The 14,347-nt window shown below is 39.2% G+C and overlaps 1 protein-coding gene across 4 annotated transcripts in view; it reads left to right on the plus strand.

The window, feature by feature from the left end:
• The window catches only part of plekhg6 (pleckstrin homology domain containing, family G (with RhoGef domain) member 6), a 70,404-nt gene that overhangs the window by 33,800 nt on the left and 22,257 nt on the right, over window positions 1-14,347 (plus strand). For all 4 annotated transcript variants that reach the window (XM_049480653.1, XM_049480652.1, XM_049480650.1 and 1 more), the window contains 10 exons: window positions 660-788; window positions 1,263-1,421; window positions 1,691-1,786; window positions 9,022-9,072; window positions 9,947-10,096; window positions 10,199-10,309; window positions 11,281-11,430; window positions 11,532-11,666; window positions 11,765-11,884; window positions 11,983-12,115. In XM_049480653.1, the coding sequence (XP_049336610.1) occupies window positions 738-788; window positions 1,263-1,421; window positions 1,691-1,786; window positions 9,022-9,072; window positions 9,947-10,096; window positions 10,199-10,309; window positions 11,281-11,430; window positions 11,532-11,666; window positions 11,765-11,884; window positions 11,983-12,115 (1,156 nt within the window). In that variant the 5' untranslated portion in view covers window positions 660-737. The remainder of the gene's footprint in view (window positions 1-659; window positions 789-1,262; window positions 1,422-1,690; window positions 1,787-9,021; window positions 9,073-9,946; window positions 10,097-10,198; window positions 10,310-11,280; window positions 11,431-11,531; window positions 11,667-11,764; window positions 11,885-11,982; window positions 12,116-14,347) is intronic.

A 14,347-nucleotide genomic window follows, 5' to 3' on the forward strand; every position in this document is an offset into this window, starting at 1 on the left:
TTCTGAAGAGAGAAGCTTTGTTCGGAATGATTCACACATTATCTCATTCACTATTCGCTATGTAGCTACTGACAAGGGAATGAACAAACATTTTATAACATGTGCCGCTTTGCATTGCGTTATGGTATATATTGAATTTCAATCAGCACGTACGAGTGCTCTATTAAATAAAAGTGACTTGAGTAGAAGTGTAAATACTAAAGTATACAGACTTTTTTTGTACTTAAATATTGCAATTGCCAAAACTAATCTGGAGGTAACATGCATAGTCTTCATATTTAGTAACCGTCTTATTTCTCAAGCTTTTTACCAGCTCAAGTTTTACCAGCTTTGACGAGAGTAAATTTTAGATAAATCCATATAATGAGCCAAGACTCATTGTTATTGTTGGGATGAGTATCAGTGGTGTTTTTGATGCAGCTACAACTGAATTTCTGAAGAAAAAAAAAAATTACATCATTACCAGGGTTCTACTGCTGCAAAATAAATACATATTTTCTATTTACTCTTTATTTCAGAAGAGTAATGTAGCTGGTCTGTACAGACTTTTTAAAACAATGTAGGAATATGCATACATTCATTAAAAACAACAAATAAACTATATATGGTTTATTGCTTGTTTACTATTTAATATTTGCTTCTAATTCGGACATTTTCAGAAGAAGAAGCAGAGGCCTGTGGATTTCTCTACAGTGAGTAAGGGATCGTCTGGCAGCAGTAGGTCTAGAGGAGCACTGATGCAGGCGCTGTTCAGTCAGAATGCATCTGAAAAGTCTTCTACTCAGGAGGTATTAAACTCTTATTCACTCTTACACATGTCTAACATTTTTTTTATTATATTAACAGTTTTTAGGATTAATTCTTAGGGACCTTTTTATGTTATGTTTATAGAAAAGTCCGATATCAACAATTAATTTATGATTTTTTATTTTTATTTTAGTTGTTTTACAAGTCATTATATCTTTAGCTTAAGTGGTATGAAACCAGGTAGTATGGAATTGCCATTTAACTTTTTGCTCACTAACTGTCTGTACATACAAGGAAAAGCCAAGATAGACTGGAATTTAATTGGTAGTAAAGTAGTTTCAACAACATATGATCAAACCAACATGATAGATCGTGAGAAAATCATTCTCCTAAAATGAATAACTTTATAATATGTAGTGATACAAGCTATGTTTTAATGTTTAATAAGAACAATAAAAACATAATGTTTGAGAATTTCACATTGTGAACACCCTCTCTCCCTCTCTCTTTCCAAGGATAAAGGAGTTGCTGCTGGAGGTCAGGAGCAGGTGGAGGTGCTGAAACAGACCCTGGAGTCGTTCCCTTTGCCAGCTGAGATCAGCTGGAGGTGGGGGGAGGAAGACAAAGCTGATGTCCTGGAGAAGAGCTGGACAGACATAGTGCACTCTCATGAGGTAGCAAGAGAAAAGTGTGGGTGTGTCACGACAGACAGACAGACAGATTGTACTTTTGGAGATTAAAGATGTGTAATTTTTTTAAAGAAAGGGAAAAGGTTTACATATATTATTATTATTATTATTATTATTATTATTATTATTATTATACAATCACTGAATATAATGTTAATATTATTTACATGGTTATTCGTGCACGTGAATTGCAACGTGACTACACTCTCAATAATTAAATGATGAATCAACTCAGTACTTCTCTCTCTACCTAGTCAATGTCCAAAACCCAGAGGCACCAGCAGGAAGCGCTATGGGAACTCCTTCAGACTGAGCTTGTTTACATCAACAAACTTACCATCATCACTGAGGTAAGGTGTTCAGTAATAAACTACACATAATGAGGTATATTTTACTTTCATATACAGTCCTGTGAAAAGTCAAAGGCTGCGTCCAGAAACCCCAAAAGTGTCTCCTTTTTCCTACCGATCCTCCTCCTCTCCTCCGTGACCCGGAAACTAATTTCGTGACGCCATCTTGCCGCCTGTCCGAATACCGTAGGAGACGAAAGAAGCCGCTTAAAATCCACCTGTAGTAGGTGTAGCGGCTCAGTGGTGTAATACCTGGTGCTAATTGAGATGTTGAAATATTTTTAATTGGGCGCCAGTTATTAAATTAATTTAATTAGATTAATTAATTAATTAATTAATTAATCAAATTAATTAATAACACAAGACATCTCAGGGTGTGGTTTCTACAGGTGACAGAAATTTTCATAACCAAGTTATCCAGAAAAACACACTGAAATGACAGGTTTTGTAAAATAAAAGTATTTATTAAAACACACAGATATGAGTAAATAATTCATTAAAAAGTCATAAATGTAGCCATTAGCTATCAAATCATAGTGTAGAATGATAAATGAGAAATAAAAGAACAAACACGTTATAATACTGGTATGAAAGGAATAAAGATTAATAGAACTATTAAGTGAATATTTCTAAATAAGGGTCTAAATGTAATGAGGTCAAACTAATCAAATGAGAACACTAAAATAAGTAGATAAGTAAGATATTTTACGGCCTACAAAGATCATCCCTTTCGCCAAATAACTAAAAATGAATCTATACTAAGAAGAGAGTTAAGAACAATAACCAAACTAGACTTGACCAACCAAAACACCAATTACTGAGAGAAATACCCAAACTGCCTTACTCTGAGACGTCTACAAAGGGGGTCCCCATCGGTTCGGTCCGCTGTTTAAACCTCTTGTTCGGCTGACATCCTGCACCCCTAGAAGGTCCAGTGTGGACCCATCCGCAGGGTAAAGATGGTGCTCTGTGGGTCAGCGGCGCACCGGGTCGACACCCACTTTAGTCTCTGCACAGGGAAAGCCTTCCTGGAGCTGGCTCGGCTGGCGTACCCTCTCGGTGATCTGTCGGTTGGTCTAGTTGGTTTACTGAACTATATTAACTATCTTGGCGAGTAGAAGAACTCCGTAGATCATAAAATAGCTTAGTTATTTAAACTAGGATAGCTAATATTAATATACTTGAAGATTAAATGCACTAGTCTAAGAAAACTAACTTAAGATGACTACACTAACAGTCTATCCTTTCTCCATCTCTGGGCTCCCTAACCTCTCTCCTCTACTTCTCTAACTCCAACTCCATCTGCCTTTTCTAACTGCTTCTCCTCCAACTGCTCTGACCTGAACTCCCAAAACTCAACTGGAAACTCTAAACTGGAAACTGAACTGTGTCTGCCCAGTTTAACTATTAGTCTCTGTGGCCTGTTTGGCCCCTGAGCTATGATTGGCCCTGTGGCCCAAATGTCTGTGTTTTGATTGGTCTAGGAGCAATTTCAAACTTTGGTGGGGATTCACAAAGGGCCATAAACCCCCCCTCGCTCACATGGTCAGCATGCATCAGCTAGTGGTCTATTTTTCTAATAGACCCAACCAAAAGAAAACTCAACTAAACAGTGGATCAAAATACATTTTTCAGCATATCAGTTTGTGATGATAAATTCAGGAAACACAATCTTACAATTGAATCACAATAAATGTAATATATATATATTGCCCACAAACAGTTTTGTAATACTCAAGATAATCTTAGAAATACAATGATGGATGGTACTCTGTCAGAAAGAGATCAAGAGTCATGATATTATTTAAACCCAATTAAATCACTTAAAAGAAAATACATGGTTAAACCACTGATAACCAAATAAAGCTAAATTATCAAATGCTAGTTAAACCTTGTTGATTCAGACTTGAATGTGTAGGAAAATTTAAATCAGGACACATCCAGACACATATACCATATACCAGACACATATACCATTATTTAGTAAACATTCTATAAAACACCTTTTTATATAGTCAATTTATATGTATTTTCAGCAAAATCTTCTTAGTGAGAAATTTCTCCCCCCTCTGCTGTGTTTAGATAAGCGGCTGGTCCTTGCCTGTCTGAATTTACGACGGTGGGGGAAGGAGTTCTTCCTGCACCCCACAGAATTTGAGCCTGCAATGTTGAAAATGGAATCCCAAGCTTAGAACATTTCTCTTAATTTCATTAATCTTATTTCTAAGTGATTGCAGAAATAACTAGGCACAAACCCCTAAATTGGTACAACATTTGGTGAATTAACAATTTCCAAGGCATTAATTAAGTTTTGACACTCTCTTAAGTCCGCAGTCCCGTCCTAGTGATGGTGTTGCAAATGTTCCAAATGTTTACATTAACTCCGAGGTTTATGACTTGGAGGAATGTAAACAGAATTTTACCCTAAACTCGCATTTAGGGCTCTTGAGCGAGGCTGAGTGAAGAAATAGTCAGTAAATGTCATTTTGAAATTTAAGGTTGTTTGAAAAAAAGATTACTCCAAGGTTTTTTTAGAGTGTTCTGGGTTCGAAGTTTCCTTATAGGCCGTAAAGTGGGGGTAGTGTGTGTTTGTGTCCAAGCAATGAAGAAATCCTCTGGTTAATCCACTACATAGGCTTCCAACGGAGGTTACATCAGTGTATCCTACTCCGGATTTTCCAATGACATCACTGCATCCACGCCCCCAGAGCACGCGAAAATGGGGAAGGCAACGCCCAAATATACGTCATAAACATATTAATTAACTAGGTTCCTTTTCTAATTAAACAGCCAGTAAAGCAGTAATATAATTTATAGTTTAGATAAACTGTATGCTCAGTAAAACTATATTTATGACCCTATGTGTATCATGTTATACATATAAAAACATATATTATTTATATATAATTATATATATAAATATATATAAATATATATATAATTTTAATAAATTCATTTATTTACTTATTTATTTTAACTTAGGGACTGATGAGGAAACTGAATCCCTCATAAGGCTGAGGTCAGACAGGGCTGCCAGAGTCACTGGCCAGAGATGCGGCCAAAAATGCGGCTGGGAGTAAACAGGATTTTATTGGAATATCTGAATTTTTAGCTGTGTGTGATAGTAATGTTCTGAAACTTGCTGAAAGTGAGCGTGGTGATTGGCTCAGTTCATTGGTAGTCAACATCCTATCTAAAAGGGATCAGCTGTTCCATTTCCCCAATTACAGATCCTTCCCTCCATTCCTCCTCCTCCTCCTCTCCTCTCCTCGATTCCTCCGCCTTCTTCCGGGGTAGGAGAGGAGGAGTAGGAAAGGAGGAGTAGGAGAGGAGGAGTAGCAAAAGTTTCTGGACGCAGCCAAAGTCTGCTTTCCATCCTGCTTCCACTTAACATGGCCATTCAGTTAAAGTTGGTGACTTTTCAGGAAACATTTCTAAGAAGATTAGACAAGACACTTGCAGAGGGAAGAAGAAAGTAAAACAAACAGAGGGAAAAGACAGCAACTGTGCAAGATCTGATATACTGTCAAAACCTGTTGCCATCAGATAAACTTCACTCACTTTAGACCTTAAAAAAAACAAAAAAAAAAACAGGTATATCTATCTATACTTCCACTATGAGAAGACAACCCAACACTGGTTCTAAAAAATCAAAAAGCTTTTACTCTAGAAAAAAACAGACGGAAATATATTAAAATGAGTATTTCGAGAATAATGCTGTTCTGAGAGTGAGAGTAAAGAACTGAAGCAGTCTACTTACAGGGATTAAGGTGTCATGCATGCAATGAATCATTTAAGCATCCAGATGATTCAGAGTCGCCTTGCCTTTCCTAGAGAACCTTTAAATACTGAATTTGCATTTTCAGTCTACTTTAAATCTATTTTAGATTGTGGAAACATCTTTAGTCATAATTATTTTAAAATATATAGAGAGGGGGCGAACTCAGATGGTTGGGCAGGAGTTCTGGGCAGCTTTGCTGGAAAAGCGTGAAGCTGAAGCCCCAAAGTTTGATCAGGAGTTCAAGTACGGCAAGAAGATTGCGAGTAGCTCTGTAGCTGTGGTAGGCTTGGGATTTCTAGTTGGAGAGTTTGGGATGTGTGATCAAGTAGTCCTTGGGAGAGCCGGAGGCTGCGCTGATTCAAGCTGTTGAATTTGTGTATGATTCCTAGATCAAGTAACCTCACCCTTGATAGTGAGATTGCGCTGGGCTCTCGTTGACATCTCTGATGAACAGTGAAGAGGTGGTTGTTGGAAAGCGTGAGGAGATCGGAGTAGCAGTTGAGGAGGAATTAAGGCAGAGGGGTAAAAGGAAAAAGGGTAAGAACAAGCCTGGCAAGATGGTTAAGGCAGTTAGGGGTTCTAGGGAAAGAAAGATAGGGAAGTAATTAAGTGAGGTGTTTGAGGTGCTCCTAGTCTCCGAATATAGAATGTACTGGAAAAACAGCATAGAGGAAGAGGTCCAGGGAGTCAGCTTGTGGAATGATGCTCCCCAAAGAGAAGGCTCTGCTCCACATCGCATAGCAGGAGCGACCAATGAAGGCAGACAGGTTGCCCACGGCGGTCCAACTCGGCGCAGGGAAGTGAAGAGAAGCAGGTTGATGATGGTTCGGAGGACGAAGATAATCAAGATGATAAAGGCAATGATGGTGACGATGATTGGCAGATGACGGCAAGGCGACGGCAAAGGTAGTTAGTGTGGCAAGGTAGACAATGATGCAGGCAGAGGTGGTGGCGAAGACGATGGTGATGAAGATAACCAAGATGATGAAGATGGCAGTGATTGTGGTGAAGAGAATGCAAAAAAGGAGAGGGGTAGGGACGAAGAGAGGTGGTTGGGATGACAGAGGAAGGGGTTGGGATGATATACATATACACTTTTATATTTGTATGTTGTTGTACCCATTAACCTATGTCTGAACTATTTGTCTGAAATGCTTTGACAATACAAATGTAATTTTGTGACGTCAATAAAGCAAACTGAATTGAGAGAGAGAGAGAGAGAGAGAGAGAGAGAGAGAGAGAGCATACCTGTCAAGTTTTAGATTTAAAAATAAGGGATATTTTCCTCTTTCCGCTTAAAGCCGTCCCACCAGCCCAACGAAGGTTCAGTATCTCTTACATTTTAAAACAGGTTTACAAAAAATCTAAAATAACCACATGTGAACCACTTACACACTACAATTAGATTATCAGAATCTGAACATGTTGTGGACATTCCTACATGTCATTCTTTTAATACAGCCAAATTAAAAACCCTTTTCTATATCTTTTTTTTTATTTAAGATTTCATGTCTTTTTTGTAATAAATGCACTCTTTTATATGATATATTTGTTATTTATTTAATGGATTTAAAATTGAACAAAGAGTGCACAAATTCTGCAAAATGACTGTAGGTGAACTAAAAATAGTATCATGAGCTTTTACTAAAAGGACATGGACCAGATATATTCCATCAGTAAAAATTAGTCCTAAGGGGCCTACACAATAATTTTTAATTAATACTTCTTCCTTTTGATCACTCCACCCCTGATCAGTTCAGTTAATGTCGGTCCTCTCCACATTTCTAGTTAAAGTGAGTCACAAGCTGTAATTTTTTTTATTTTAAAAGGTTTAATCTGTGTGTTTTATTTCGGAGTATTTTTAAGCAGCTATCAGAAAAATCTAATCACATTTTCCATGATTAGACTACCGTTACCTTTCTTTTAGAAAAATCGCTGCATGTATGTTTTAACATCAGCAGCTCCAACTAGCTGCCTGAACTCACAGCGAGGAGGGCGGGGCTCCCCCCACACTGACCCTTCTTGCAAGCTGATTGGCTGTTTCTCCTGAAAGGCGGGACTTTCTCCTTGAACCGGCTCCACGATTGGTTAAGAGACACAGAGCGGTCAGTGCCCTGTATCCTCAATAATATATATATTTTTTATTTTAATAAAATACGGGAAATTTACGGGAAAATACTAATACGGGAGGACGGCGGGAAAGAGGAGTAAAATACGGTAGTTTCCCGGCCAAAACGGGAGACTTGACAGGTATGAGAGAGAGAGAGAGAGAGACAGAGAGAGAGACGGCAGGGGGCACAGGGTTTGGGAGGGGAAGCCAACGGCGGCCGTGACGGTGAATTCAAAAACGCCACGGACACGCCCACGCACGGCGACATGCGCTGAAGGAAAGCAGTCGCGCACCGAGCGCAGCGCCGCGGGGGGCGGAGCCTCCGCAGGTGCAGCAACCGCTCGAGTACTGCCCAGGGAGGCCGAGTGAGGCTGCAGGGAGGCGGAGCCACAGCGGGCCGGGCGGAAGAGCGCCGGTTGGAAAGGGAAAGGGAAAACTGGCCGACACGGATAAAGATAAGTCCGGTGAAGCGGCGTGGGTGCCAGAGCAGCAGCGGAGAGAGCGAGAAAAAGTTGTTGAAGTCTGAAGGCGACCTCGCTAGAGCGGCCAGACCGGGCCGAGGAGCCAGGAGAGGAGACGCCAGCCGCGGCAGTTGGGAAGAACACACCATTACCGGGGAATGCAGCCGGGAGCAGAGGCGGTGGAGGAGCCCGGGTGACAGAGAACGGCCGGAGACAGAAGACATACAGGTGGAGGACCATCGCGGAGCGGGAGCCAAAACCACATGCGAGGTTGTTCAGCACACAGGTAGAGAGGAAGTGACGGTTATATAGGTTGGAGAGTGGGAGGAGTAAGGGCGTGGATCAAACTTCCATATTTACGTTATAAAACTCCACTTGTTAAGACTTTTGTCATTTTGTGTTTTATTTGTCTTTTCTGCTATTTTCTGCTATTGTCTTTTCTGCTGTTGTTTTTCTACTAAATACCTTAAGGGGCAACTTGGGAACACCCGCACTCATATAAATTGAGGTAGTCATTAAGGTAGAACACTGCTCAGCATGCTCATGGCAAAGCAATCTAAATTGTAAGATTTCAAGTGAGGCCTGATAGTGAATGCCAGATAGATTACTTTTTTTTCATGGAACATGGCAAAGGTCATGAGACACTATACTACTGCTGTTTCCTGATCTGCGAAATGTGGCATTTCAGTGTGTAGTAAAATGTAAACACTACAGTCACTCTGATTCATATAATAATGGAAATGATATGAGTTGAATCCAGTGTTATGGAGCAGGAATACACTAAACTGTGTAAATGTACAAATATTATTAAATAATATATTATTGAGTTTAAGTGGGTTCCTAATATGATCTTTTATTAACCAACCTTCATTATCTTTTACAGCTTGTTTTATCTGCACTGGAATATGTTCATCAGCGGGGATTCCTCCTGGAGGTCTGTACAGCGTTTTTCAGTCAAGCTCTTTTTGGCAATTTTCAATGTTAAAGCAATCTATGTACTCATCGATGTAATTCTTAAAAAAATAGAGATATGTTGGGCTTAGCCTTTCACAAGGTTCAATGGTGATGACTGTTTTTAGCACAGCATGCATTTGAGATCAGAGATTAGTGAGGTCAGATTGTTAGATGACAAAACCCCACTTTATACTCAACTGCCAAACTTATTCCAAAGTATTGCATGAAGCACCATCATTCCAGAGAACACAGTTCTGCTGCTTTACAGCTCAGTGCTGGGGAGATTTATATTTGTCTAGCCAGTGTCTGGCATTAGACAAGGTTCCAAAAGTTTTATGTTTATCTGCCCAAAATAGTCCTTTTTATTCTATTTTATTCTGTTGACAATACTTCTCTACAGGGACTAGACAAATGGTGCACCTTATAGTAGCTGAATGTATTAACTAGTTACTCTGTTAAGCCTGTGCATATGTTTATATAGTATAAAAAAGCATTTCTGTGCTCTGTGCCCTTGCGTGCTAATTGTAATAATAAACAGCGTCCCAACTAGGGCACAGTTTCAGGTTTGTTACTGCTGTGCAGTTGACAGTTAGTATAATGAGTTCTTCTTCACTATAAGTGTCTTTCCGTTCAAAGGCTGCTTCTTTCCGTTCATTTTCAATAGAATATTCAGTACATCTCTCTGAGTGTGTACCAGTGGAAACAGACTATGAATGTTTTTGCTGACAGGGTGGAAAAGTGAGCGTGGCTTGACAGTGGGAAGGTGGGTGTGATCAGCCCAGTTTGAGATGATGGCCTTCACTCATCTCTCTCTTTCGTTCTTTCTTTCTGCCTACTTTTTGTACTTCCCCCAGGTCACTTCTGCCCAGCTCTTCTCAAACCTTCCCTCCATCCTCGAAGCTCATAAGCTCTTCTGGCGGGACGTGATGTACCCCATGTTAATAAACGTCCGGCAGACTGGACAGCCTTTCGACCCTTTGAAGCTGGAGCCGGGATGTCTGCAGGTATCTGATGAGTGTCAGGCACCTCACGGCATCAGCTGTGCACTTGCATTCATACCTGTCTCTACTTTCTTCAGCTTCTGAACATCTGATGTTCTCTCACAGTTTGCAGAGCGATTCTCTGCATATATGGATTACTGCTGGGAGGAGGAGAGAAATGTGGAGTTCACACGCAGACAACTGGAATCAAACCCACAATTCCAGGCATATCTTTTGGTACTGTGTTTGAAATCAATACAGTTCTATAGCTAAGGTGTGGAAAAGCAGTTATAGAAGCAGCATTATTTCTAAGTAAAAAAGAAAAATATTTAATTAGCGATGGGCGATAAGCCCCTAAAATAAGAGTTTATTTGGGATACCAATATTCTTGGTGATATCACAAAACATTGAAATAAATAAATTGTAATGAATTTTAAAAACAACAAAATGTTAAAGTTTTATTTTACTTAGTAACAAAGACAAATAAACACCAAGATAAATCTAATGCAATATAACCGAATAATCTACCATATAATCTTCGGTGTAAACAAACTGCAAAAATAAAAAAATATAAAATTTAAATAGCAAAAATAATACAAAATACAGAATGCCACTATTATCACAATTTATTTTATTGTTATTGTGCACAATACAGTTTTAGTTGACATACGTCCATTCCTGCAATTCAGTCCTGCAACACATTACACAGCAAGTTGTCACACTAATAGTTATAGTTAGTTTAACTTATTTGGAAATGGTAAATGACATACATTACCATAGAATTAAATATTTTCCTAACTATAATCATTTAAAGCAACAGCATTGTACACTATTTGACTATTTTAGTTTATTTTGATAAGGACAGTTGGTCCATTATGGGACAGTTTAGCATTGGAGTGTTTGCTGTTTGAAGTTTGTTCAATCTACATCTAAGATTCCAAGACATTTGAGATGATAAGGGTTATGTGTTATTTGACTTTGGTCACATTCCATCAAAGCTTATACATAGTTATTCAGAGCTTGATCCACAAATGTTTTATTGTAGCAAGACAATCACACAATATGTGACACTTTCTAAATTATGCGCAAACCCCTATATGTCTGTTAATTTAAGCCTCAACTTCATTATTTACATTCTAACCAGCTCTGAACAATATTCTTTCTTCATTTCTGATTTTGTTTTGTTTATATTTCCATTGTGGTTCCAGTGGGTGGAGACTCATCCACAATGTGTGCGAATGCGCCTGGGTGACATGCAGGCGAAGCCCCACCAGAGGATCACGAAGTACCCCCTGCTATTGAAAGCCATTCTGAAGACCACAGAAGACACCCACACACAGGGCACACTCCACCGCATGGTGAGGAAGTTCTCAGAAAAATGTAACACTTGTAATTTATAAAAAACCGAAGCTGCAAAATCAATATCATGTATGTACTCTTGCTCTGTTTTTCTCATTAGTTGAACAGTGTTGGACAATTTCTGGACAGCATCAACGACTACCTTCAGTTTAAGGATGATGAGCTGGCTCTCTTTGACCTTTCTCAAAGAATAGAGGGATATGAGACACAGGGGATGAATGAAGAGATAGACAAGGTAAAAGTAGAAATTATTAACAGTTTTTTTATATAAAAATATTGTAATTTGGTGTAAAAGTTTGCAGTGACTGAATGTGTGTATCTTTTACCATTCAGTTCATACAAGAGGCCTGTCGCTTTGATCTGACTAGCCCTGTCCAGGGAATGGGCCCTACAGTCATACGCAAGCTGCTCATGGAAGAAACCCTAAAGGTTAGAGGCCGGAAAGACAGTAAGGTAAGTGATGGTCAACAAAATGTATAAAATACATGTAGCATTTCCCATTACTACCCTACCAAACATTGCTTACATTTTGCTGTCTTGTGTGACATTAGCTGGAGGTGGTGGCCCTGCTCTTCACTGATGTTCTACTGCTGACCAAAAGCCAGAAGAAATCAGAGAAGCACAAGGTAGTGCGCCCCCCGGTGTCCCTGGAGAGAACACACTGTGCTGAGCTCAAGGACGGCTGTGAGTTTTAGGGTGTTTTTTTAGGGGTCTAAGGTTGTTTAAAGTATTCATACATTGGCGTAGGAACCAGGGGGGATGAAACAGGTGGATATGTCCCCCCCAAAAATGAAATAGTTTCGCTCAGCTCAGTCGTACTGTTAATGAAGAGACTGACCGATAAGCGCTGGGAAACCAATCACGGTGCGTTTCAGGGAGAAAGTCCCGCCTTTCAGAATAAACAGCCAATCAGCTCGCTGGTCTTGCGAGAAGAGTTAGCGTGCTGGTGGAGGAGAAGCCCCTCCCCCTCGCTGTGAGATTTAGAAGCGGTGTCCAGCATCAGCTGGTGTTGAAGTAAATCTGGATATACGGCGATTTTTCTAAGAGGTAACGGAGCTAACCATGTGACCTGTGTTGAGATTATTTCTGATAGCTGGTTAAAAAGACTCCTCTCCAAATCAAAACACACAGATTAAACCCACCGTGTGATTAATAAACTGCAGCTGTGTTAGTCAGTTATCTTAACTTTGGAATTAGCTAGACAGGGAGTCAAGGCTTAAAAACAGGGCCGCTGCTAAGGTTTTGGAGGCCCTAAGCATAACTGGTCAGGGAGCCCCCCCCCCCAAGAAAAACAAAAAACAAAAAAAAACACACACAAACACAAAAGGTTTACGCAAAATTTTACTATTTATTAAAATTACACATGTAACTGTGAATATTTACAACGTTATAAGTAAGGCCAATAACAGTGAAGAACAGCACAAGAGTACTATTTATAATGTATAAATAATAAATGAAACGATGCATGTCTATTTTAAGCAGTGGACACGTCATTTACACAAGCCAGCCTTAAAGGTTATGAAATTATCGTTTATATTCGTGGTGTATTTATATCAGCCTGTCAAAATCTATAGAGCTGTCTGATCCTGCTGTCATACAGACCATTTGGATAGTGCACTGACGGCATTAGTCAATAGGTAGGCTACTCTGTTTATTAATTTTTTATTAAAGTCACTAAAAATCTTCAAACTACACTACTACTATTTGCAAACGTGCCACGTGCCTTGCAATACCCAGATTAGTTTCTAGTTAAGCGTTTAAAGCTACCAAATCAGCAAAGCCAACGTAACTAGCTCAGGCAACACCACTGAACATGAAGTAATCAAAACTATTTAAACCTTTAACATCGAAGTTACTCACCAGAAAGGGATGCATGGGCCTCATCTTTCTGCTTCTTTTTCTTCTTCTCAGCTCCAGACTCAAACCGTCGCTTCATAGTTGAATTACCATTTAGTAGCAACTTCGCGCAGTGAACTTGTCTCCTGCCAAACTCAAGTAGCGTTGCTACTTTAGTTAGGACTAAGGTTGCCAGATAAGTTACGATTTTTCATCCTATTTGTTTATTTTATTTTAAGTTTTTAACTTACACAAATATTGCACTGGACAAGTTTTTGTATAGAATGGCCACATACACTTTAAAAATGGTTAAACATGCGCAAGATTTAGCGCCTCCATGCATTTTTTGATTATTTATTTGACTGGAAAATGTCACATCTGGCAACAACCAATAGAGCAAACCGAGCCGTGCCATTTCAGGCAATAGGGGTGGGGGCATTATATTATGCACAAAAATAATAACGTGCCGCTTTTAAGTAGTAGAGTAGGTGCCCCATGCAATGTTTAAAGACAAAAAAGATGAGCGTATCATAAATAATTCACATTGGGTTTTAAATTTAATAATGTCATAATTTCAACACATTTCATTCTCAGTCAATTTGGCTCCCTGCAACTGCAAAATGGTTGAGGCCTAACGCTGGCTGCGTTGTCTGCGTATGCAGAGCGGCGGCCCTGCTTAAAAAAAACATAAATGTTATGTTCAGCTTGCCCTGATATGCCTGATCAGCTAATCACTATTTCATTTTCAAATTGTGTTTATTCATTTAGGATTGCAGGACTTATTGTAAGCTATAGTAAACTAAAGAAATAGTTAGCTAGAAGCCAGATGTAGTGGATAGCCAGAATTTAGTACAATACTTTATGTTGGTAGTTTAAAGCAGTTTATTAACCCTGATCTCTGCCCTAAAATTGTGTGTTTTCCACCAGATCCAACTGATTAGCTAATAAACAGTCCTTTACTGAGTTTACCTGTTAAAACCCCTTAGCCCCCTATTGAGCATAAATCATTATGTATGTCAGCAGTGTATTAGACACATCATACCTCCACTTACTTTATTAAGTGACTTTAAAGCAGAGAAG

This window comes from Astyanax mexicanus, chromosome 6, assembly GCF_023375975.1.
Source record: "Astyanax mexicanus isolate ESR-SI-001 chromosome 6, AstMex3_surface, whole genome shotgun sequence".
Lineage (NCBI taxonomy): Eukaryota > Metazoa > Chordata > Actinopteri > Characiformes > Acestrorhamphidae > Astyanax > Astyanax mexicanus.